The 26,396-nt window shown below is 40.3% G+C and overlaps 2 protein-coding genes across 14 annotated transcripts in view; one reads left to right on the forward strand and one right to left on the reverse strand.

Annotated features, from left to right (window-relative positions):
- The window catches only part of ABHD12B (abhydrolase domain containing 12B), a 58,860-nt gene extending 46,737 nt beyond the window's left edge, over positions 1-12,123 (forward strand). For all 6 annotated transcript variants that reach the window (XM_053928307.2, XM_053928308.2, XM_053928309.2 and 3 more), the window contains 5 exons: positions 2,543-2,622; positions 9,840-9,922; positions 11,038-11,116; positions 11,715-11,833; positions 11,953-12,123. In XM_053928307.2, coding sequence (XP_053784282.1) covers positions 2,543-2,622; positions 9,840-9,922; positions 11,038-11,116; positions 11,715-11,833; positions 11,953-11,980 — 389 coding nt within the window. In that variant the 3' untranslated portion in view covers positions 11,981-12,123. The remainder of the gene's footprint in view (positions 1-2,542; positions 2,623-9,839; positions 9,923-11,037; positions 11,117-11,714; positions 11,834-11,952) is intronic.
- The window catches only part of PYGL (glycogen phosphorylase L), a 70,251-nt gene that overhangs the window by 21,833 nt on the left and 22,022 nt on the right, over positions 1-26,396 (reverse strand). For 5 of the 8 annotated variants that reach the window (XM_045201473.3, XM_053928305.2, XM_045201472.3 and 2 more), the window contains exons 8-20: positions 22,393-22,536; positions 22,080-22,172; positions 21,263-21,409; positions 20,776-20,939; positions 20,191-20,305; positions 19,521-19,622; positions 19,247-19,394; positions 19,089-19,147; positions 18,842-18,983; positions 17,219-17,426; positions 16,190-16,324; positions 15,704-15,770; positions 12,569-12,741 (exon numbers count right to left, since the gene is read on the reverse strand). In XM_045201473.3, the coding sequence (XP_045057408.2) occupies positions 12,569-12,741; positions 15,704-15,770; positions 16,190-16,324; positions 17,219-17,426; positions 18,842-18,983; positions 19,089-19,147; positions 19,247-19,394; positions 19,521-19,622; positions 20,191-20,305; positions 20,776-20,939; positions 21,263-21,409; positions 22,080-22,172; positions 22,393-22,536 (1,697 nt within the window). Of the gene's footprint in view, positions 1-3,382; positions 3,405-3,798; positions 8,468-12,391; positions 12,742-15,703; positions 15,771-16,189; positions 16,325-17,218; positions 17,427-18,841; positions 18,984-19,088; positions 19,148-19,246; positions 19,395-19,520; positions 19,623-20,190; positions 20,306-20,775; positions 20,940-21,262; positions 21,410-22,079; positions 22,173-22,392; positions 22,537-26,396 lie in introns of those variants that run through there. The other 3 variants (XM_045201471.3, XM_045201470.3, XM_053928306.2) reach the window with 3 other exon arrangements.

Consider the following 26,396-nt stretch of genomic DNA (forward strand, 5'->3'; position numbering starts at 1 on the left):
AAGGTTTCTTTTGAGAAACCGGCTGATAGTCTTATGGGAGCTCCTTTGTAGGTAACTCTCCTTTTCTTTTACTGCTTTTAAGATTCTCTCCTTATCTTTAATTTTGAGTAATGTAATTATGATGTGGCTTGGTGTGTGCTTTCTTGGGTCCAACTTCTTTGGGATTCTCTGAGCTTCCTGGAAGTCTATTTCCTTTGCCAGGTTTGGGAAGTTCTCCTTCATTATGTTTTCAAATAAATTTTCAATTTCTTGCCCTTCCTCTTCTCCTTCTGGCAGCCCTATGATTTGGATGTTGGAACGATTAAAGTTGTCCCAGAGGTTCCTAAGCCTCTCCTCATTTTTTTGAATTCTTGCTTCTTCATTCTGTTCTGGTTGAATGTTTATTTCTTTCTTCTGCTCCAAACCGTTGATTTGAGTCTTGGTTTCCTTTCCATCACTGTTGGTTTCCTGTACATTTTCCTTTACTTCACTTTTCATAGCCTTCACTTCTTCCTCAATTTTGCAACCATACTAAACCATTTCTGTGAGCATCCTGATTACCAGTGTTTGAACTGTGTATCTGATATGTTGGCTCTCTCTTCCTCACTTAGTTCTATTTTTGGAGCTTTGATCTGTTCTTTCATTTGGGCCATATTTTTTTTGTCTGGGTGCACCTGTTATGTAGTAAGGGGTGGAGCCTTAGGTATTCACCAGGGCCCATGTCACTGTATGTAGGGTACAGATCTGAGAGGGAACAATGCCCCTTGCTTGACTCTCTGCTGGCTTTCAGCCACTTCCCCCACTACCCACAAGCAAATTGGGTCCTTCTGGTGCTGGTTCCTGGGTGGGTGGGTTTGTGTACGTTCTAAGACCCTGTGGGTCTCTTCAACAAACCTCCCTGTGAGGCTAGGAGTTTCTCCCACTGCCGCCACCCTCACAGATTTTTTCAATCAGAGTTTTTGAGGATTTATTTCCCTTGATATGGAACCCTGGGTTGTGCCGTCTCACTCCCATTGTTCCTCCTGGTTTATCTGCATACAAATGTGGGACTGCCCCATCCACCAGCCACCACCTCTCCTGCCCTGGTCCTCCAGCAGCCACCTTGCTGCAAGTCCTAGCTGCCCATCTCTGCCCCTCCTACTGGTCTGGATGAATGTTTCTTAACTTCTTAGTTGTCAGACTTCCATACAGCTCAATTTTCTGGCAATTGTGGTTGTTTTGTGTTTTTAAATTTGTTGTTGTTCTTTTGGTTGTGTGAGGAGGCAAAGTGTATCTACCTATGTCTCCATCTAGGCCAGAAGTCTCTAGAAACTGAATTTATAGTTTTCTGCTAAAATTTTTCTTGTCATTGATTTCTTGAATATATTAACTACCTATATATTTGTGTCCATGTATGTAATGCATGTATGTAAATACGTGTAAATAATTTTAAATGTGAGAATTTTAATACTTTAATATCAATATAGTAATTCTTTATTAAGAATTAAAAAATTTTACTATTTAAATTATTTTAAATTCCATATATGATAACTCTAATATCTAGATCTTTTGTTGATCTATTTCTATTATTGCCTTTTTTTAAATTTTGGAGGGAAGGCTATTTTTGTCTTTATGTCCAGTTATTTTTAATTCAGTGCTAGACATTGTGTATGGAAAACTGTAGATATAATGTGAGGCTGGGATAAGTTCTCTTTGTCTAGAAAGAATTTGTTTTTCTCCTAAAAGTTATAATAGGGGGAGATCACCTAAATCACATGAGAGCTTGAACTGATTTCAAGCTGGTCTATTTCTAGTTCACCATAACTCCCAAGGTGACATTCGTTGAGGTCACAAGAAAAAGCCTGAGAAATGTACTAAGGCCTTTCTCCTTGTCAGGTCCTGAGCTCTAACTTTGTCCATTTGGTCCTGTGAAGATGCTGAAAGTTCTTTCTAGTTCTAAGCCTCTAAGCTACCACTGTTGCTTTCAAAATTTCAACTCCTTTGAGGGGAGAGGCACCTCAAACTGTTTTGGTATTTGTCTTTTGGTAATGGCTAAAATCTCACTGATTTAGCAGGCTCAGGTGCCTTCTAACACACACATACACACACATGCACATGCACACACACATATACACATCCTTATCTGACACACGTTTTCTAATTGTTCTCTGAGAAGGTGTTGGACAAAACAACCTAGTCAGCCTCTGGCACATTCTTAACAATGGGCTGCCGAGCAGTTTTCCTCCCCATAATACTTTGCTTTCTTAAAGTCTCCAAACCTTGAAAATCTGGTTGTGTTTTTGAAGAAGGTAGTGGTTTGAAACTACCATGTGCATGGAAATCTCTTGGTTGGGTGGGTGGGGAAGCTTGTTTAAAATGCACATTCTCACACCCCCAACCCCCTGGAAATTCTGACTTCTGACTCAGTAAGTCTGGTGTGGGATCCAGGAATGTGTATTATTAATAAGCTTCACAAATGATTTTGATGAGGGTAGTTCATGTACAATACCTTGAATACCCCTTATTTAGTGAAGGTGATATTTAGATATGATAAGTGAATTATTTCTTTTTTATTACTTTCAAGGATCCCCAGTTGATGCTATTATTCTGGAAGCTCCATTTACCAACATGTGGACTGCAAGTATCAATTATCCCTTGTTAAAGGTGAGTCTCTTATTCATCTTCACAATATGTCCAAGTGTTTCCACATGTTTATTAACCACAATCCTTTTCTTAACTAGTTTTATATATGTCTAAGTTATTCTAACTTAAGACAGGTTATTAGCTAGTTGCTACTAGAGGAGGCCATGATGGCTTTTGGATTTGGTAGTGCTATTATTATTATTTTTTAAAGATTTTATTTATTTTTAGAGAGGGGGAAGAAAGGGAGAAAGAGAGGGAGGGAAACGTTGATGTGTAAGAGATTCATTGATCAGTTGCCTCTCACATATGCCCACATGGGGGTCTGGCCTGCAACCCTGGCATGTTCCCTGACTGGAAATCGAACTGGCAGCCTTTGAGTTTGCAGGCTGGTGCTCAACCCATTGAACCACACCAGCCAGGATGGTAGTGTTTTTAATTTCTTCTAATAGATTGAGTGGCTTATTAAGAGCCAAAGCTTTACCTCTTATCTTTTATGCTTTTTTAATAGGCTTGATTTAGACTTATTTATTATTTATTCTTTTTTAAAAGTGAAAACAAACTTCTTATACATCATTTTTAGTCCTATGAATGTCAGGCATATGTCATTCATAGTTTTATAATAAGAAAGCCTCTAGAGAATTCTAGGAAGCTGAGAAATGATTTTATATAGTATCCTATGTAGAGAAGACAATCTTTCCAAGAAAATAAGGTATGAAGAATTGGGCAACAAGATGTAGTTTTTTAAATCTGTTGTGTAGCTTATCCTAATTTTATAATTTTATTTCAAGCTCAATGCTCAATTGCTTATAGTCATATACCCATATAAGGAGTGAGAGTAAAGGGGAGAGGGAGGATGGCAGGTGAAGGGGGAGAGAGGGGGAGAAAGGGGGGGAGAGAGAGAGAGAGAAAGAGAGAGAGAGAGAGGGAGAAAGATGGACATAGGAGAGACTCTTAGAAGGAATATACAGCCTCCTACTTTTGGAATCTTTTTTGCTTAACTACTTCAGGGATAGGGAGCTCATTATTTCTGGGACAGCCAGTTCACAGAATTACATAATCTTGAAAATGCCCATACTATCTAAGCTTCAGCTCAATACAGGAATCCCCTCTACAATCTAAAATACAGAATGCTGAGTGATTTAAGATTTAACAAATTAGACATTTTCAATTGGTTCTAGACAAGTGAATATTTTATTTTAAGGTAACCATTAATGGATCATCTACTAAATTACTCTAACTAATTACTAACAAATTCACTAACTTGTAGGTATTTAACAATTCAGATACAATCTTCCCATTTACTTTTGTTTCATTTTTGAAATTTTATAATTTTGAAAATTAACATAATAGAGAAAAATACATGATTTGACAAATAATTATAAATTGAACACCTAAGTCAAAATATAACCAACACCTAAGTCAAGAAACTAGCATCGCCACAAGTGCCGTCTGTATGTTGCTTTTCAATCCAGTACAGCTCCTCCTAGCTGCCACCCTCAGCCTGAATTTCATGGTAATCACACCATCATTTTCGGCTCTACGAGTGTCAGCCACATCTTTTCTTTTATAATGTTACCACCTGTGCAAGCCTCTTTCAGCAACAGTTTTATTTGTTTTTGAACTTTATATATTAGAATTATATGGGATGTAGTCTATTTTATTTTTTCACCCAACCATCTATTTGTAGGATTTTATCATGACATATAGCCGTAGTTCCATTATTCCTATTGCTATATGTATTTCATTGTATAAATATACTACAATTTATTGATCTAGTCTATTGTTTATGGACATTTGAGTTGCTTTCTATTTTGGGTAACTAATAACATTGTTCTTATACATGTCCTTGTACATGTATTTTCTAAACTTGTGTACATATTTCGATGGAGTATACCTTGGGAGTGGACTTGCTGGATAATAAGGTATGCATATGTTCAGCTTTAGTAGTTATAGTGCCGAGCAGTTTTCCAAGGTGACTTTGCTCCTCCACTCTCCCACTTACTGTGTATGAGAGTTCCAATTGCTTCACATCCTTGCTCCTGTATTGCTCTCTCATTGTAGTTTTAATTTGCATTTGATGACTAATGAAGCTAGGCATTTTTTTCATATGTTTATTAGCCATTTGGCTACCATCTCTTGTGAGATAACCTGTTTATGTCTTTTGCTTATTTGTTAAAATTGAGTTGTCTCTTTATTTGTAGAAGTTCTTCATAGGGTAAGTCATTCAAATTATTTGTATTTCAAATATATTCCATTTTTTTTGCTTTTAAAAAGTACTTGTTTTGCTTTTTTACTACCTTAATGGTATCTCATAATGAAGAGATGTTCCTCAATTTCACGTGGACCAGTTTGCCAACATTTTTTAATGGTTAATGCTTTTAAAATAAAAGTATCCTGTTTAATAAAACTCTGCTTACCCATAGATTATGAAGATACTGTTCTATACTATTTTCTAGAAATTGTTTTACCTCTTACATTTAGAGCTACACCCCAGGCATGTATTCTTGCATATGTAGGATGTAGAAGTCCATATGCCTGTTCAGTTGGCCCAGTGCCATTTACTAAATCGACCTTCCCCATCACTCAGCAGTGCCAGTGTTTGTATGAATCAGTGTTCCCCTCTCTCTCTCTATATATGGGTCTCTTGGTAGTTCCTCGTTTCTCTACAATCTCTTAATTACTGTAGCTTTATAGATCTTGCTATCTGGCTAAGTTCTTCAGCTTTGTTCTTTCTTATTTATTATATTTATTTTTAGAGAGAGCGGAAGGAAGGGAAAAAGAGAGGCAGAGAAACACTGACATGTGAAAGAAACATCGATCGATTGCCTCTTGCTTGTGTCAGCTGAGGCCTGGGCCCATAACCCAGGCATGTGCCCTGACCTGGAACCGGACCTTTCGCTTTGTGGGACGACGCCTAGCCAACCGGGCCACACCAGGCAGGGCTGCTTTGTTCTTACTCAAGACCATCTTGACTATGCTTTACCTTCTGCATTTCCATATACATTTTGGAATGTACTTGTCAATTTCTTTAAAAAACCCCCAACTTCCTGGGGTTTTGATTGGGATTACTTTGGATCTACAGATCAATTTTGGGGGAGGGTTGATAGCTTTCTAATAATGAGTCTTCCAATTCAGGAACATTGTATATACAAGTTTATTTTTAAAGTTAATTATTTTTTAAAATTCATTGTTAGACTTTCTAAATAATTACACTTTCCAATTTATTTTTAAATTAATTATTAGACTTAGGAAGTTTATGCCTTTCAGTTTTAGGTTAGGTTCTTTTTTTAAAAAAAACAATTTTATTTATTAATTTTTAGAGAGGGGAAGGGAGGGAGAAAGAGAGGGAGAGAAACATCAATGTGTGGTTGCCTCTTATTCCCCACCGGGGACCCAGCCTGCAGCCCAGGCATGTGCCTTAGACCAGGAATCAAACCAGCAACCATTTGGTTCACAGGCTGGTATGCAATTCACTGTGCCACACCAGCCAGGAGTAGGTTAGACTCTCTTAGAAGCCAAGTCAATGGCAGGGATTTGGTGTGTGTGATTTATGGAGAGTACTCTTCAAGAAAGATCTTCGAGGTTATTTGATTAAGGGTTGTAGGATAAGGAAGGGGAAAGAGCAGAATAAGATGTGACCTCAGGTAAAGTCTAGCTTTGGCTTGATCCACTGGGACTCTAAGGTTTGAGTAAAGGGGGTAGTTGTTTCTGCCACCCTGGGGTTAGAGTGTTGGGGGAGGGTAGCATAACCTTCCAGAAGCAATGGCTTCTATTGTCCAAGGGCAAGGAGAAGGGGACAGCCAATGTTTACATCAAGAGTTAATTAATTTTATTAGTTTTTTCGAAGAACCAACTTGGACTTTGTTGATTATCTGTATTGTAGGCTAACCATCTTATTAATTTCTGGTCTTCATTATTCTCTTTCCTCTATTTTTCTTTAGATTTAATTTGTTGTTCTTTTTAAAAAATTTTCTTGAGAAGGTACTTGGATAATTTATTTTCAGTATTTCTTTTCCTAGTTTATGCCTTTAGGCAGATTACACCTAAGGTATACTTCAGCTACATCTCATAAATTTTTAAATGAATTTTAATTATAATTTTGTTCAATATATTTTATGATATTGTAGCTTATTTGACTTATAGGTTAGTTAGAAGTATGTTTCATAATTTCTATACATTCCGGGATTTGATTTTTTGTTATTGACTTCTAGCTCAATTCTACCATCATCTGAGAATATACTCTGTATGATTTCAGTTTCTGAAATCTGTTTGGAGTTGCACTTTGTCCCCCAAAATGCTCAATCTGGGTAAATGGTCCATATGCTTGAAAAGAATGTGTCCTGTTCTTTTGGGTACAGTATTCTAATGTGTCAATTAGATGAATATTCTTAACATATCATTTAATTCTTCTATATCCTTACCAATTTTTTGACTGTTTATTTTATTAGTTACTAAAGGAAGAGTATTAAAATATCTCACCATGATTGTGGAGTTATTTCTACTTTAGATCTGTCAATTTTTGCTTTGGTTTTTAAAGGTTATATTAGAAACATGCTTTAATAATAATGTAATTTAAAAAAGACTTTATTTGTTCTTGGGCGGAAGGGAGAAAGAGAGGGAGAGAAACATCAATCAGTTGCCTCTTGCACGTGCCCTGAATGGGGACCAGGCTTGCAACCCAGGCGTGTGCCCTGATCAGGAATCCAACTGGCGAACTTTTGTTTTGTGGGATGATGCCCAGTACCAACTGAGCCACACCGGTCAGGGCAATAATGTAATTTTATATATTTCATGTGAGTTGATCCTTTTTTTCATCATGAAATATCCCCTTTTACACTGAATAATGCTTGACTTAAAGCCAACTTTATCTGATACTAGTATACCTTTAAGTGTTTGTATGATACATCATTTTTTATCCATTGGCTTTTTTCTGAATTTTTACATTTAATGCATATCGCTTATAAGCAGCATATGGTAGGGTTTTGATTTCTTTTCCAGCATGACAGACTTCTGTCTGTTAACTGAAGTATTTAGTCTGTTTACATTTAATGTAATTATGATGTATTAGGTTTCAACCCTCTCTTTTACTATGTTTTCTATTTGTGTTGACTGCTCTGTGTTCTTTTGCCTTAGGGTTCTTGCTTTCTTCTGACTTGGCACAGAGTAAGCACTCAATGGCTATTAGCTATTTTTTATTATGAGTGGAGTAACATAACTCTAAAATGACTTGAATAAGAAAGTGTATGCTGTGTGAGACATCAGATGCAGTAAAAGGCATAGGTCCTCACCCTCAAGAAGCTTGCTGTCTAGTTGGGGACATAGGAAATTAAAGGGGGATATAAAATAATGACAGATTTCCAGATGTCATTTTGGAATCAATCTTATTACCAAGAATAGGAAGGTAGCATGAGAGTGGAAAAAGAGCATGGGCTATGGAGCCAGAAATATTTGAGTCAAACTTGGCCTCTCCCACTAATCACACTTATGACCTAGCTGAGTTATTTTTCTTCTCTGAGTTCCCCATTTTTATATAACAGGGTTGATAAGTGCCTATTGCATAGTGTTGTTACCAAGAGTAAATGAAATAAAATAATGTATGCAAAGTACCCAACTGCTAATAGGCACTGAACAAATGCATATTCTCTTCTCTCACTCTGTTACCAAGTAGACTAAGGTTAAGTGTTAGGGGAGGACCTTGAACAATGGTTTCAGGATGAGGAGAATTCAGGGAAGAGAAGGGTCCTGTGTGCAGGTGTGGCCGATGAAGACTTACAGGTTGATAGAACTTAAGCTTCTTTCTTGAAGGTGAGGGAGAGCCGTTAGGTCACACAGTCCCGAGGGGAGAATGTTGAGTCAAGGCACATGGCTGCAATGGGGCGAGTATATGCCATAAGATGCTGAGAATCTTATAGGCCTTCCACTTAAGATCATTCATACTTGTTACCCTTTTACGTCCTCACAGCAACTCTGTGAGTTTGGCATCATTGCCTGCACTTAGAGCTGAGGGAAATGGGACTCGGTCCTACATTTTCTTATGCTGGGCAGACAGACTGGAGATATGCAGCCTTTAGAATGAGGGATTGTGCTCAGATGTGGATTGGCTTGCAGCCAAGCCAGGAGGGTTTTCTTTCTTTCTTTTTTTAAAAGCAGTATGGTACTCCCAAAGCCCAATAACAGCAGATTTCGTGGTATTTTAAGAATATTCATCTGGTGGTATTCCAGAACAGAGAGGCAGGGAGACCAATTAGGAACCTATGGCTGTGCTCTTGGCTGGAGGGGATGCTATGACCTCTGAGTCTCAAGAGGCACCCGGGCTACTGAGGAGTAAAAGGGGAGATTGGCTAGGGTGGCTTTCTTCTTACTCCTTTAGAACTTGAGGTGCATTGCTGAAGGCTTCTCTTACTGAATATCTCTCAGAGGACTCTTGGTTCCAGGGGTGGTGGAAATGGAGAGAAATGAAAGGATTTGGGATCTAGCTTGGAGGTAGAATCGAAGTTTGTGAGGAAGATGTAATATTGCTCAGGGTTTGTGTCCTTTCCTTATTTTTAGTTGAAATAAATGCTTTTAGGGCATATAAACCAATTTACCTATTGACTTCATCAAAATATGGTAAAGCTAATTTAACCAGAATTCTATTTATTGGTGTTTGCCATGAACAAAGGAATTGAATATGTTTAGAATGTAACTGTTGTATTTGGAGTCCTGTGGTCATTGTGAAAAACTAACCTAAAATGCCTTTTAAAACATTGCAGCATCAATTCAACAGTTTATAATATTCAAGTCCTTTAAGCCAATTATCTACGTATTACATACTTTCAGCAGAATTTTTGATTAATCAGAATATTCTGTTCCCCAAATAAACCAGTTAATTATGTTCACTATGGAAGCAATTTTTAGATTATTATATCACTGCTCCTTTAAGAATATGAAGAAATAAGTTAATGGTGCTATTTGTATTGTAAAGAAAGAAGGAAGCGAAAACAACAAAATGTAAACAGTGATGGTCAATGGATGGTGGGATTATGTGTGATTTGTCTCTTCTCTGCTGCGTTCTGTATTTTACAAATTCCTACAATGATATGAATTACTTTTATAATCACAAAAGTTTTGTTTTTAAAAAAAGTTTATTATATTTAGAAAATTACTACTCTCTAAATCACCACAGTTCATGGTGGGAAATTACAGCAAATGATATAGCTGCAGGCCAAGTTTTAACTTTTTTTCTTTTTAAAAAACAGATTTACCAGAAACTTCCAGGATTTTTACAAACACTCATGGATGCCCTGAGAAAAGACAAAATAGTCTTCCCTAATGATGAAAAGTAAGCTAATGATGAAAAATGTCCATTATTGTATGTGTGTAGGATTCCAGGGGGTAACTGTCAGGGACTTGCTGGATGGGTAGATGAGCAGTCTGAAAGAGTGGATAAGAATTCTTAGGTGGGCACTAGGATTTAGGCTAATGTATGTACAAATGTTTAGTATTTGATGTTTTCCTCATGACTAATTTGATGACATCACAGATTCAGTACTTTCTTGGAACTCATAAAGGGAGTTGTAGAGTTAGGGCCTATCAGGACCCTTTAAAGGTCCTCTAGGGTCTAGCCTAACATTTCTAGGGGATCCCTGACTTCTAGGCCTTATTCCCCAAAACCTATCTACTATCTAGCCTACTAACCTGGCAGCAAATCCAATGAGTAGAATTTGGTAAGTGACCCTCTCATGGTTGGGGAATTTGAGCAAATAGGCAGTCATTATTAGTATTTTAGTGTTTTTCTATTTCAACACACTTGAGGGATCTAACATTCTCAGGAGTAACTGTGGCAAGCCACTGTGGCATGGATGGAAGGGTATCAGAACTGGGTGTGGGGAGGGAAGTATCATTTGAGAATGTCCCTGGGGTTAGGAATGCTCATTCCTCATGCCACAGCCTTACTGAATTACCAAAGCAGGAGGGTGACCAGGAAGCTAATCAAACCTATTTATTGCATGTTCTCCTGTACATTTATGGAGAAAAGTAGGTAACTGGACACAAAGAATTCCATTTTGTCCTGTGGTAGTTACTATTTTGGGGTTTTGAGTTCTTTTCTTTTATAGTCTTTTAATTATAATATTTCAAATATTATGATATAAGATGGAGTAAGGAAAAACATGAGATTCTTGTAACCCTGTACAAATTCAGTATTTCAGTGTTTTTCTTCATTATTTAAAAAAAGTCACATAGCAGCTAAGTTAATTAGATACCTAATTAAATTATATAAGTAAATAGAAGGGGAGAATCTTACCCAGAGAAAAAATAAAGTTACTCTTGGGAGGGAAGGAAAGAGAGTTCTATTTTGAGCAAACTTCATGTTTGGTAAAGCTTTAACTTGGAGGAAGAGGAGAAGTCCCAACAAATAATTCTTGAACTGAAAGCTTTTCTCCTACTTGTTCCTAGTGTAAAATTCCTGTCTTCCCCCCTTCTCATCATTCACGGCGAGGATGACAGGACAGTGCCTTTGGAGAACGGAAAACAGGTAAACCAAGAGCTCAGTCCTGACTGAGACATACTGGTCTTATTTCACCATCTTCTCTTCCAGTCAGACTTTGACTAGAACCCAGAGGAGGGTCTCTGACGTTCTCAGGGATTCTCTATACCCCTAAATAACCATGCTGCCTGGTGTACGCAGTAAGCATTCCTGTCCCGTGCTACTCAGCTCAAGGGAGCATTTGTGGTGGACCCTAGTTCCTCATTTGGGCTCTGTGAACCTGGAAGTGTCATGAAGACCCCAGGATACAATAGGAACCTCTCTGTAGTCTTTCCTGTAGTGGCTCTAAAAATAAGGACGCAGTTTCTTTTAACGGAACAGAGTGCATCCATCACAACTGCTTGTCCTCGCAGGGAGGTGTGGACAGTGGAGGACGAGGTTCTCTGTGTTCTGTGTGGGCCGTGCAGCTTTCAGGTCTGCAGTTGCAGAGGCAGGCCGGTGGGAATGTGGAGAGCCCCCGCATCTCTGATCTAATGGGACTAGCTCCTCAAGCCAGGTGTTTCTTACCCTTATATGAACATCAGACTAGAAAAACAACATTTTTGATCGTCAGCCTTTGAATGCCTGTCTTCCTGTCCCCTTGCAGCTCTATGAAATCGCACACAACGCATATAGGAACAAAGAGAGAGTGAAGATGGTGATCTTTCCTCCTGGCTTCCAGCACAACCTGCTGTGCAGATGCCCCATGCTGTTAAAAACTGTAAGGTAAGAGGAGGTTTGCTAAATGTGACTTTCTTCTCTTAAAGGCAATTAGTGCTGCTCTGGCTTACTCAGACCAAGAGGTGGGGAAAGCACATGATCTGATCGACTTCCTTTCTCGGCAGAGAGTTCCTGAATGAGCAGTGGGCATGAGGTCTGAGACCAGCAGAAACCTTCAGCGAAGACTTGGTCCAAACACCGCCTGTGATGTGTACTTTTTGTGTGTAAAATGTACTGGGCTGCTTGTACGAGCTAAAGTCACCGGCATTCCTACAAGTCACCTGCGAACTATGAAGCAGGGATGCTGGGTTGTATGGAATGTTTTCATTTAGGTTATCACAGCCTACTTTGTGGAACATGCTGAAACATCACTATGGAGAATTAACATTTGGTAAAAAATGGATCCCAAAGAAAAACGTGTAGTTAAATGATTTATATTTAGTTTAGTTAATTTAAATAACATTAAAAAGTTCCAAGCAGTTTTCTAGCTTTCTGATTGATTGCGGAAAGGCTTAGCATGTGACTCAATTTTTTATAAAATAATATCGTTTGGCACTCAGGTAGCCCTGGAAATTGACACTTTATTTTTAGCCAATACAGGTACATACTTTCCCCTCCCAATTCCTGGAGATACTGAACTGGACTGTTAGCTAACTAAACAAAATAAAATCAAAGAACGTTGCAAAAATGTTCAAGTCCCATTAGAAGCTATTTTTTTTCTGGAGGCATTTTATGACTTACTTTCCATTGGCCTTGTACACCTCATTGCTAGCTTCGTTGGATAAGGAAATCTTTAGATCCGAAGGCTCCATGTTCCAGATGTCCCTGGCGTACTCCTTGATCGTTCGGTCACTGGAGAACTTCCCCGAGGCGGCTATGTTTTTGAGTACCATTATGTTCCAGGCCTTCGGATTCTGTAAACAACACAGACATGTGTGGCCTGACTGCCCATCGAGCTTTCCAACCAACATCAGGCCAAGCACATCGAGGCACGTCTCATGGAGACTGACAAGAGTAAACTGTAATGAATCATACATACTTTTTTTTTTTTTAAAGTATTTATTTTTTATTGTTATTCAATTTCATACATACTTTTGTTTCAGAGCGGAGAGCTAAATAGGGCAGCCTGTGCTTCCCTCCTGCTTTAAGTATATATTTCTCTTAAGAATGAAAAAAAGCATTTTTCATTTTTTCAGAGAAGCCATGAATGTAAATGACCTAACTGATAACTTTTGCTATGGTTACAATGTTTTGGCATGGAAATCATATTTCCCATGTGTTATTTCAAATGAAGATTCATTCCTGTAATTACAGGGGAAAGAAAGGGACACTAACATCATTATCTGCTAGATACCATGTCCAGTGATTTATCTGCTAGATACCATGTCAGGTGATTTAATCTGTGGCCAACAGAATTTGAGAAACATTACGCTAGAATGCTAGCTATCGGGGAGAAGATCCAGGAAGAGTCTTTATCGACCTGCTTTTCTTTTCTTGTTCTTTCTCAAGGCAGATGCCCCAGCCGGTTTGTACTGAATCCGAAATACTCCGTTGGGGTTTCAAAACAGGATCAATTAAGGCTTTATCCTTAATAAAGTATGTAACATCCAAATCTCATAATTCTTATTCCAATAAGAATATAAGAAACTATTTATTTCATAGCCTCATGATCTTGTAAAGAACTCTAAGAGTTCACTGAAAATGACCAGAACGTTGTTCAAAACTAATTGCAAAGCACTATACATTAAAAACAAATCTAAAACTCTCATCATTCCTTAAGGTACTGCAGAGAATAGTTTGTTTAGACTCTGGAAACTTACTAAAATAAGAGAATAAAAGCTTCCTGTCTTCACTTTCTTTGTATTATGGAGGCTTAGAAAACAATCCCACGTGACTGGGAAATCTAGTCATTAAGTCTCAACAGTACAACTATTGTTAAGAGTAAAAACTGCAGTTTGCACTAATGAACAAGAAAGACTGAACCAAATGCTTGGCTTCTAGATGGGCACCCTTTGGATGGGGGCCATCATTTTAACAGAAGAGAGCCATTGTGCAAATTCAACACTCACGTCTGTGCTTGCCCTTGGTCAGATTTTCCTTTCCTGCTCTGTTTTATTTCTTTCTCCCTGTAGCCATTCTACAAACAAGCATGAGTTGAAATCAACAGGAAAGAGGTAGAGGTGGCCATTTTCCTTTCTCTGCCTCTGAGTTCTTGAAGGCTGTATGTGGCTGCTGTCTCCATTGCTCAGGAAGCAGGGAGTGAGCCACTCAGCTTAACTCTAACACTCCCCTCCCCCCCTTGCTTATGGCCATTAACTTTAATTTATTCTGGTCTGTGCACATTTGGGGACTGGCTATGACTCTACCAGAAGACAATGGCTGTGAAGCAGCATTAGCTTTGAATTACCTTATTTTAAAATCCCAATGAGATACCTGAAATGACTGTGGGAACCACCTCATTTGGGGGAAAGGAATACAAAGAAATGTGCGTGTATGTTTCTGTTGGAAGTAGTTATTGATGTGTCCAAAGGACAAAATGTGGTGATTTTATGGATCTTCACTGTTTTGCTGTATAATGGTTTTCAAGTTGAAGGGCAAAAATAAAGACTATGGGGTGCCCTGGCCAGCGTGGCTCAGTTGGTTGGAGTGTTGTCCCGTAACTGAAGAGTTTCAGGTTTGATTCCTGGTTGGGGCACATCTCCAAGTTGTGAGTTTGATCCCTGGTCTGGGCACATACGATCTCTGGGTGAGTACGGGAGACAACCAATCGATGTTCCTCTCTCACATGGATGTTTGTCTCTCTCCCTTCCTCCTTCTCTAAAGCAATGAAAATAAAATGTCCTTAGGTGAGAATAGAAAAAAACAAAAGACTATGGAGGCAAGGGCAACCATACCCGGAAGGCTCAAGGACATTGACCTCAAGAGACCCCTCCTCTCTTCCTATATCTGATCTTCTGTGGTGCCTGCAATTCACTAAAAGTCTTCTGTCAGAGATGATCGACCTTTCCATGTATTTACTACATGCACCCAGAGGGCTGGGCTATTTGGTAAAGATGTACATGGCCCTGGCCTTGCCTCGCCTTTCCTTTTCCTTACTTCCTTTTTTTTTTTTTTTTTTTGTATAGTCTTTCTTGTTCCTTTCCCTTTCTTTCTTTTTTTAAAAAATTCAACCATGAACCCTCCCTTCTTTCTACACATTTATATTCTATTCATATAGCCCCACTCCATGGGTGGCCCAGGAGAGGCACTTATTTTGCAATTTTCAAAGAATAGGGGGTCAGTCTTTATCCCAATAAACTATGGTCTAGCATTAGAATCATTTAAGCAGGTTTTTAAAATACTGATGGTGATCCCACCCACTACTGGGTCAGAAGCTCTCCGAGGGGGACTGGCATCTGTACTTTAAAAAGCTACCCAGGTGATTTTGATGTGCACTAAAGAGGCTCCTCGAGGGGAGGGAGGGGCCTTGACTCGGTCCATGCTGGGGTCTCAGTGCCCAGCCCAGTGCCTGCCATGAAGAAGGCCCCAATGCCTCTCTGTTGAATAAATGACTGGGTAAGTAAGTATTTAATTTGGCTTTATACCTTTAGTTTCCAGAACATGCCTGTTACATGGTGGGTACTCAATAAATATCAAATTATTTGTAATTTTTTACTTGGGTATTAAAACATCCACAACTGCTACTGAAACATCAAGTCCCAACTTTTGCCTGAACTTGGGAAAAATCAAGTTTTGATCTGAACCTAGACAATTGTTTCACTTCCATTTTTTGATTGGTCAGTGGGGCCTTGCTATTTAGATTTGATAAAAATAAACACAATTTTTAATTAACTATAGTTAACTGGTTTACTTTTTAAGTCTCAGCAATGTACTTACCATGTAAAGCTGACTGACTTTTTCTTGACACTTGACATATGCTTCATAGTCTGCAAACACTTTAAACCTGTTTTTTTGTGTATGATTGGAAGGAAAAATTAAAATGGTGAAAAGCTTCAATAACAGATATATGTTAAGATTCCATTTAAAATTCTTGGCTTAATGACAGACATTGTTGGTTTACCAAACTCATATTTCTATTCACAAGAATTTTAAACAGCCCTCAAGCTTTCTACGGTTCTTCTTACATGTAAGAATATCATATATGGATGCATCCGAAAGCTGTATACGCCAGTGGAAGGAGAAAAATAATACCAGATTTCTGGGCCTTATTCTTAAAGCTTCCTAGCATTGCCAGTGGAGAAGATTTAATTTTTCTTTTTAAGCCTTAGTTAGTTTATCAGATCACAGACCTATGCTAATCTACATGGTTGGGTTGTAGTTGGTTTAAGATGTCCCAAATAACATCATCTTGGGGGAACTCACCGGTCATGATAAAACAGCATGTTGATTAAGTCTTTGAAGAGGTTGGGCTGCTTGGGAGAATAGAAGCCATTGTCGATTTGATCAATGGCCAGCTTCAGCTCTGGAAGTGTCTCGTAATATTCTTTTGCGTTGTACCTGTGGGGTGGGGGTGTGATGAGAAGGTTCTGTTAGTGTTTGTGATTATTAACACACTCAACACCATATTTGCTGTGAAAAATGCATTCAGAAATACTAGTATTTATAGAAGTCATTATAAAGTTCAGTACGGGTATCAATATTTGACTAGATCTTGATATTTTCCCACTTAAATTTGTTTTTTTCCTTGTAAATGAAGACCTTGACAGTAGATATAAAGTTCTAGTGATAAAGCAGTGTCTAATCTGGTAAAATACAATAATTAGATTCATTTTAAAGCAGACTTTATGGCTCTACACAAACACTGTGTTAAATGAACCAGTTGCTTTTGGACACATAGATCCCCAAATTTGTTGCTACGGAGTTAAAATTTACTTCCCAGGTCAGGAACTATACCGGATATCCTCCAAATTTTGTGATCTCTGTAGTTCCTTTGGGCAGCACTGTTTATTTCTTGTTGGAATCCAGGTTAATAGACCTTTCCAGATGTTAAGGGAAACAGTGTTCGTGGGTGCTTCTACACATCCATACCTATCCTCTCCCACATTTTAGTCCATCTCTTTGCAGTCTTAAAGGAACACTAGATGGTTTAAATTATAGGCAAAAACTTCACTAAAAACTGGCTCATCTTTTGATCAAAATAAAGAATCACAGGATACAGAGAAGTGATTAGCTTATTGGAGCAGCTTAGCAATGGCTGACCAAAAGAGCAACAACTCCATGGACCTGGGCCCAAGCTCCTTTTACTTGTACTTGCTGGGTTTCCTAAGACTAATCTGTGGCCAGGGCATTCCTCTGATTTTTGGGAGATGTCTTCTACTACATTTCATGTGACTCAGCCTCAGCGGGACACCCGGGTGGGCAGGTATCCTCCTGGGAGAGCTGCTCTCTCACCCTTTCTTGTCCAAAGCAGCCACACCATCCACTCTCATGCCAAAGATGAACAGGTTCTCCTCCCCGGCTTCCTCTGCCATTTCCACGTTGGCCCCATCCATGGTCCCGATGGTCAGGGCCCCATTCAGCATGAACTTCATATTGCCTGTCCCCGAGGCTTCAGTGCCTGCAGTGGAAATCTGCTCCGACAGATCTGTGGCTGGAATGACTGCAAGCAAGGCAGACATGTTAAGTGAGTGATCCGGTCTCTCTAGGTCAGCCTGTGTTGTACCCACGAATGTATTTAGCTGGCTTGTTTTGATCACTAAAGTAGTACATGTCATCAATATAAATGTTCAAATGGTGAAGGACAGATCTCACTCTTCTTCCCCTTAACTCAGGTAACCACTCGTGTCCATTTCTGAGGTGCTGTGTTGTTGGTTATGGCCACAGTGCTAAATAACTATATGCTTATACTACCTGGTCTTAACTTCCAAGAGCATCTTTTGACTCTCTGCTATAAAAGTTGACACATTTCTCTTCTCCCTTCCAATTTTTGTTATGGCTTTATTTTTATTTCTTCTTCTTTGTAACTTTAAACAATATATTGAAACTGCTTTTTCTCAATTCAGTCTCTCCTGACCCTTCTTTTGCAATCTGAAGAAATTGGATTATCTGCATTCCTTCCGTTTCTCCTCACCCTCCTCCCACTTTCCCTGCGGGGAAATAAACTGTGTCCTACTGAGGTGTGGCTAAGGCCAGATGCCAAGCCTCTGACCTTTCAGTCTGATTTACACACAAATTAGTGCTGCCGGCCCTTTGACTACAAAGGTCTGGACTAATTCTCTGCTTTATTTTGAGAGCTTATTTGTGGGTTAGATATGTCTTCATTTGCATCTGTAGGAACCTGGCTCTTTTTCCTTGTGCAGACAGTTCTTAAACAGTATCATCAGACAACCCACAAACACCTCAGAAAGAGAAAGATCCTTTTTTAAATAAGAAACGGGTGAATACACGGTTGGCATTTGAATGTGGATGGTGCTTTGTGGGCATGTGATGCAAATAAGCAAAGGTGTCTGGTAGAGAAAGGGATGTTGGCTTCTTGCCAGTCTGGCTCTCAATGCTTGATCTCAGAGTGCCCATCTGAGGCACATCTGAGCCTTGTGCTCTGGCAGCCTGACGTCTGTCCTCATTCCCTGTCGCCACATGAACAAACAGAGTGACCAGAGGACTATCTGGGGGCTGGCGAAGTGGTGTTCTATTGCAAACTGGGGCTGGGACCTGAAGACCTTTCCTTTCTTTTGTAAAGTAGCCTATGCTTTACCAAAGCCTCACAGCCACCTCCTCCCGCCCCCAGCTCTAACTAGCTGGGAGGAAAATGCGGTCCAATGTATGCTGTGTCACAGCATACATTGTATGCGATAATGTGAAAAATATAGTGTGTTGTTGACTCTGGGGACAGCAATTTCATTGTTAGTTGGGTTACCTTAAAAGCTCTTAGCTTAGGCTCTTATTCTGCCCAAGAGTGACACCTACTATCCCAAGTTACTGGCCACCTGAGCTCAGCTGCCCCATTGTTCTGTATCTTGTAATCCTTCCCTAGAATTTGCCCTGGACTCACATGGTTTGCAATGAGGGCACTACCTTTTTCAGCAAGAGACACTCTGTAGTTCTCCAAGTAGATGACTTTCAACTTGTTTCCAACCATGGGGTCATTGTTCACCACATCTGCCACGGAAGTGATCAGCTTTATGATCATTTTGGCCATGTGATATCCTGGGGCAGCCTTGGGGAAGAAGGTCAAACACATGACAGAATGCAGCCATGAGGAAGTGGAGAAATGGGAAAGAGATTAGAGCCCCCACATCCCCAATGAACAGAATCGACTTACTTTGCCACCAATTATAACTGTTCTGGGCACGAATAACTTCTTTGGGTCTTTCTTAATGCCTGAAAAAGATGGAGAAGTAGATGGAACACAGGATGGAGAGAGGCACCCAGGGCTGCCTCCACCTGCAGGGGCAGCCGGTGGCTACAGAGCTGACTCACGGTTGTACATCGTAATCACGTGCAGGCAGTTCAAGAGCTGCCGCTTGTACTCGTGGATCCTCTTCACCTGCACATCAAACATGGAGGAAGGGTTGATCTTCACTTTGTACTCCTTCTCCAGGAACTGTGAAAACTTCAGCTTGTTCTCCTGTTGAGACAGTACACAGTGTCTGAGTCCTTTTGACTGAGAAGCATCACGTGGTTTCTTATTAAAAACTGCAGCATAAACCCTCTAAGCTAGTATCCGGGAAAGAACCCCCCCCAGAAGCCTCACCTGCTTCACATTGGAAATTTCCCGGAGAAAGACGTCATCACCCAGGAAGTTGTGTAGCTTCCTCAGCTGGCTCAGGTCTTTCACGTAGTCTTCCCCGATTTTCTTTCAGTTTAAAGAAGAGGTGACTTTAGTCGGGGACGGCAATCAAGACCAAACGAGCAGTCTGTCACTGTGGTGAGTGCTCACACTCCCTCACACCAGGACAGCTCACCCACCACACAACACGCAGAATGGCGTCACTCACAGAGGAGGCTAGAAATGCTGTGTGGGAAGACCACTTTGCTGGTATCTTACATGTAGGTTCAGTGGTAGTAAGTGTGAAAGACAGAAAATCTACTAAAGAGGGTGACAAAGAACCCAGGTTCCAGTAGTTATTTATATGACCGTGCTATCCTCTTTGCTAAATAGGATTATCGTCTTCCATTGGTGTGCCATATGAATACAGTTAGCCAGATCCAGGTACATACTTTGTGGGGCCTTTGTTCAAAAATTAAGAATTTCAAGATGATTGCAGCAGAGAATTAAATCAAGCCCAGAGCCTCGTGGGACTGCACGCGTCACACGCTGATGAAGCTGGCCCCGCTATAGACAGGTTCTGCAAATTGCCAAGTGCACTCATGCCTCTGGCATTCCTATCAGACCTCCCTCCCTCTCCACACTTCCCAGTTACCTCTGCTATTAACTCTGCAAGCCCTGGGTTGCAGAGTAGGAGCCAGCGCCTTGGAGTGATCCCATTGGTTTTATTCTGAAACTTATCTGGTTCTAGCTCACTGAAGTCCTTGAATCTGGAGACAGAAGAGACATCACTGAATTTGGCTGAAACAGCAGGTTCCTGCATGCAGGATGAAGTTCAGAGTTATATTCAACAAGCCAAGTGTAGGCTTAGAAAGATTAAAAAAAGGAGGAGGGAGGGAATGGCTGTCAATCTAAATAGAAATCCATGCGCAATTCAAAATAGTTACAAGAAAAACCCCAAATCTAATCACCTCCATATGATTTCCCAGCACTGACATATAAACCAGACTTTTCAGCAGAATAATTTCTTTTTTTGTTTGGCTGCTAAGCCTAGAACTAGGATTATCTAGACAGAAAAGCCTTTATTCTCCTTCTTTAAGAGAAGGGGACTTTATATAGAAAAAATACTTTACAACATTTGGATGGGGTCTCTCCTCATCTCCAAAGCAACCCTGGATGTACTAGCACTGTTTATGAATGGACCGACATCAGACCCACTGCCGTTGGAATGGAAGCTCACACTTGGGTCTTCACGATGTCGGAGTGGATTTTAGCCACGCCATTGACAGCATGGGAGCCCACAATGCAGAGATGGGCCATGTTGATCCTTTTGCCTCCTTCCTCTTCTATCAGAGACATCCTTCTCAGGCGGTCAACATCATTAGGAAACAAGGCCGCAATTTTCTAGCCAAAGGAAGAGAAAGCCACACTGGTCACTCAGGTTTAAAGCAAAGCCGAGACAATGTTGTTCACTTCCCAAGCAAACTCTCTGATGGAGTGAATATAAACTTCACTCCTGCAGAGAGGGGCCAGTTAGCCTTAGGGACTCCTCTATTTTGGTATTTTCAAAAAGATGTCTCTCCCAGAGTCCCACCCACACTTGGATACTTTTGATGTGTCAATCAACGAGTGAAAGATGTTTAGGTCTCAAGTTTGGTAAGAGGTTAACACGGAAGCCACCCCACATCTCAAGACCTCATTCTCATGAAACGCTCAAAGTGACTTACATCTAAATGCTTCTGATTTATCTCATAAATGATTTCCAAGTGTCGAGGAAGCAGCTTCTCCACCAGCTGTACAGGCCAGCGCTCCAGGGCTTCTGGGAGCACTGTGTGGTTGGTGTATGCGAAGGTCTTCTGGGTGATGTCCCACGCCTGAGGGAGAGGAAGGGCAGAGCTGCTTTGCCTCATACACCCCATCCCACAGGGCCAAACATTTCCTCAGTTCCTGCCTATTTATAACCAGACAACTCACTTGAAAGAGGAAAACTCTGTTTGAATATAGTTAGACACACTTGATTCCACTAGGTTCCTAAATGGCCCAGAGAGTGCAAAATAAGTTTTTTTGGGAAAAAAAGGGCAGCTAGCCATAAAACTGACTAATAAAACTTAAGACAGCATGTTGATAAATCTTCTCTACTATTCTAATATATCTTTTATTTATTAAATAAACAAAGCTCGAGGAATAAAATCTTAAGGAATACTGTGAGATGGTACAAAGTGTGTTTAAAATACTGCCTTCCAAAGCAATGGGACACTTGCAACTAGCTGTATCCTGAGGTTAGAGACTTCATTTAGAACCCTTTTAGACAAAAAAAAAAAGAGATAAGTCCCATTAGAACTGTATTTATTTATTTCATAGTCTTACTCACTGTAAAGCAGTAAAGAGAGAGAAATGTCAGCCACCAGGGCAAAGTTTACCTCTAACTGCTAAAGTTGGCAACAGTAACTTATTTTAAACAACCACAAAAGGGGCTTTGGGCAAAATCTCCCAACCACAGATATTCTGGTTAATTGAAGGAAAAAGGAGCCAAACTATTCAGACCTTAGACCAGGGCAATTTTTCAATATCCACAAAAATCCTCATCAGCTCAGGAATGGCGAGAGCAGGGTGAGTGTCGTTCAGCTGGATGGCAACCTGTGTGAGGAAAAGACATAAACGTGAAGGTGTCTGATGGCCCAGCTCTGGCTTCCTTGACCTCATACATGCTGGCCGAAGACCAAACCAAATGCCCCACACCCCCTTCCACAGAACGCTTTAGCACGCTGTGTGTACTCCAGTGTTTTAGCACCGAAATAGAGGAATAAGTCCTCGTCCCCTCAGTTGCCCCACCTGCATTCACAGGCCAAATACTTGCCTGATCTGGAAAGGCATCGAATGCGGTCGTGGCACTATCCGTGGAGCCAAACTTGGAGGCTTTGAAACGTCGGATGACATCTTGCAAGGTAGCAGCCACCACAAAGTACTCCTGCTTCAGTCTTAGCTCCTTCCCTTCAAAGAACTTCAAGCCAGAGAGACTGAGTGAGTGGCTCATACTGTTACGTGTGGCCAAAACTTGGTGTCTCTGCCCAGAAAACTTTAAGGCGAAAGCCCATTGGAAATCTGGTAGAAGACGGTAGGTTGGACACCAGGCATTAGCCTTTCCTCTTTCCTGAAACTCCATTTAAATGACAGTAAGAGACAGATATTAAAAAAGCATACTGACAATGAATGAAGGGGATGGGAGAGAAGACAACAGTAACAACCTATTAGAAGCTGAAAAAACAGATGAGTGATAACTGGGCCAGAAGAGGCAGGAAGCTCCATCCTGACTTAGTATTGGAAAAGAACCAAAAAGCAACTCCAAAAAGCAACTCAATTTACACATCAAAGCCACCAAAGGCTCGGGGAAATGACAGCTCTGGGTCACCTTAGGAAGGAGGAGTGAAGACAGGGTAGAGGTTAGTTGAGAGCCTGTCCAGAAAGCAGTAGCCTCAGACCTCATCCCAGTTCCTGCAGCGGGGTCATTTCTTTGCCCAGTGGAAGGCGAAGCTGTTGGTGTTTCTGTGGAGATGGTAAAACAGGGTCTCTGGACTGGAGGGCAGCAGGTACAGGGGAAGGTGGGGTACCACCCCATAATGAAAATGGGAGGAAGCGGGTTAGGTGAAAGTCTATGCACTGAATGTGGAGACTCTCAGTCTTTTTTCCCAACCAAATATCAGAACCAGGCAGTATTATTCCACTGGGAAGGAAGATGCAGGTCTTCTCTAGAGAATTTGGCCAGCCAGGAGGGAGCCCTGAAGACATGCTGACATGAAGCGCTCCCCACGAAATGGCCCCACCAGGTCACAGTGGGGTGAAGCCCAAAGACAGAAACTCCACCCAAGTATACGGAGCTACCCCAAAGCTTGTGGACACCCCTCTCTTAAACTTTAGTGGGCAGCTAAGAATTGCTAGACATCTAAGAAAACTTCATGAAAGAAAGATGGAGGTTAGAATAATCAACAAAAAGCCAACCTAGAGGGCACAGAGATTAGGAAAAAAGAATATTACAAGAATACTACCAATATCCTCAGATAGATTAGAAAAAATAGTGTATTCAAGAAATAAGATTAAGATGCTTTAAGAAAATATCTAGAGAAAAAAAGATTACTTGGAAGTTAAAAAATGATAGCCCAAATGAAAAACCCAATAGAAGGGTTGGGAGAGGGTTGTGACCACCCAGAAAGCTATGTGAGAAGAAAAAGAAATGATAAATGTAAGAAAAAGGTAAGAAAACTAAAGGATTAGTTCTGTAGTGCTGTGTTCCCAGACTAAAAGGATACCCAGGCCCGATGGGTGAAAAGAGATTCACACCAAACCACCCTATCCCCAAATTTAGTACACTTGGAAGTAAGTTGGTTGAGGAAAGGAAAGGAAAGGAGAGGTTGAGAGATGGTGGGAGTTGGGAGCGCATGTAGAGAGAGGTAGAGGGTGGGGGGAGACTAGAAGCTTTCAAAGGGAAAAAGCAGGATTCAAAGAAAAGATCAAGAGAACCAGAATTGTGTCAACTGTAATTTAAAAGTTAAAATTTTCTTTTAAACTAAGCATTGCATTGTACTTCTTAGCAAAACTGAAAACTGGAAGAACATCAACAAAAAAATCTGAGTGTTCTACATCCAGGCAAACTATCTTTTGGTTTATGGGCTGATGCTCCAACCAACTGAGCCACACCGGCCAGGCTCCTGGCAAACTATCAATGAGAGGATAGAGTAAGATATTTTCCAATATGCAAAGGCTCAAAAAAATTGACCTTATATACATCCTTCCCCAGGACACCCTTGGAGCATGTGTACTGCCAAAACAAGGTAGTAAACAAACAAACAAACCAAAAAAAGATATGAAAACAAATGTTCCCAGAACTTCAACAAGCACAGAGGTCCTCAGCGTAACAGGGAGAGAAGATCACGAGATGACAGGGGAGCAGCTGACCAGAAGAGATCCAGAAGAGGCTTTTCAAAAACACCATGTTAACAGAATACTGAATGTGTTTGAATATAGTGAGACAAAATTTCTATAGCGAGGTAGAGTGAAGGATAAATCTGGGGAAAGTGCTTAAAGCCAAAGCAAACAAAACAATGATTAATTCCAGGAAAACCAAAAACTTTTCAAGGAAACATAATCTTTGTATGATGACACACACATACGCACAGGCTGGCACCGGAAGCATCTACACGGTCGTTATGACGTGAACACTGATAATGGCGCCATGAGAATTCTACGTCATCACATTGAAAGAAGGCACGTAGGATACATGCGTTTGTGCGGTGAGGGTGGGAGTGTGCGTGAGGGAGTGAGCTGTATTCTCACTTTCTACAGCGGGGAGTCAATGCACAGTTGTAAAAACGGGCCAACCAGGAAGAAACAACAGCATGTTATTAGAAATATGGAGTTAAGAATCCAAAAAATCAGTTAAAAGCTAGGGGATGTAGTTGCTTCTGGGAAGTGGGAAGTGGGGGACTATGCTATTGTATAAGCCTCATAGAACTGTGTTTCTCTTTAAACTGTGTGCATGTATAAGTTTGATAAAAATTTTAAAACCAAAATAAAAATTGAAAGTCATTAACAGGAAACTGGATTGATATCACCAATGAGATTTTATAGGTGGAATTTGGAATGGTTTTTTTTTTTTTTACTTTCCTTATGGTACCTCTTTTATATCGCTTACATTTTTTTTCCCTAATGGCATGTATCATGGTGAACATTATAATGAAATCATTACTCTTAAAAAAAGCACTATGAATCTATCCAAAATTAATGAGACATTTATTGAGTGAGGGAATTTTTAATATCCTAGAAATAAAATGATTTAACATAATTGCTGACTTCAAGAAGTTCAAACTAGTGAGGAGGGAGAGATGTGTAAGCAAGGCTTTAAATAAAATGTGGTAACTAAAAAAATTACTGCTATACTTCAGTACATACACAGTACTTTGGGAAATTGGGCACTCAGGTAATCTTTTGTCTGAGCCCTGAAAGGTGAATAGGAGCCTGTCAGAGGAGCACAGAGGGCCAGAGTGCTCCCTGCTGGCAGAGAAAGCCTGGGAAAGGAGTCCCGGTGAGAAGAACAGGCAGGGCAAGTTGTTCTGCCCATCTGGGACCTCACTGCCTCGGCAAGATCGTGGGGCGTGCATCGGAGAACTCACGACTGCATTACTGAAGAACTTAGCACATCTGAGATTCTGTACTTCTCTTATGGGTGATCCGAAGCATTTAAAGAGCTTTAAGCAAGACAAAAATATCTAACTCATTGCAGAGGGAGGACAGATTCTTGGAAGAATACTGTTTGGACTAGATGGCCAAGGTGGGGAGAAGGAATGAGTTTATCCTTGTAATTACAGTATAAAAATGATTTATTAACTTCTAATTAAAAACAAGCATAACCTTGAGGGCTACCTTTTACTCAATGAATTTGGTCAACTTTGCACCTCATGTTAACTTAGTATATGCTGTCAATTGCTGTAGATGATTATTTCCAAGTAAAGTTAGGTTTGGTCCTTACTGAAGGCAGAAGGATAAAGGTCAGGCCCCTTCAAGTTAAACAATCCCATAGGCATGGTTTGGCTAGGCAGTATGGCCCCAGACTTGGAAGGATTCTTACTTTAATTGACCATGAAATAGATCAACCTTCTGCTTTTGGGGCAGAGATTTCTCTGAAAGGTACTGAAGTCACAATGTTTCTTCCAAAGGAAAAATAACATACACCGTTAAGTTCTTGAAAATGTTGCAGCAAACTTAATCCTCCTTAGAGACTGTGGTTTAGCACCGAGTGAACATCTGGCCTTAAGGATCATTTGTGTCCTCGTCCCCAAATCTTTGTTTTGTTCCATCTTTGTATAGCAG

The sequence above is a fragment of the Desmodus rotundus genome, chromosome 7, assembly GCF_022682495.2.
Source record: "Desmodus rotundus isolate HL8 chromosome 7, HLdesRot8A.1, whole genome shotgun sequence".
Lineage (NCBI taxonomy): Eukaryota > Metazoa > Chordata > Mammalia > Chiroptera > Phyllostomidae > Desmodus > Desmodus rotundus.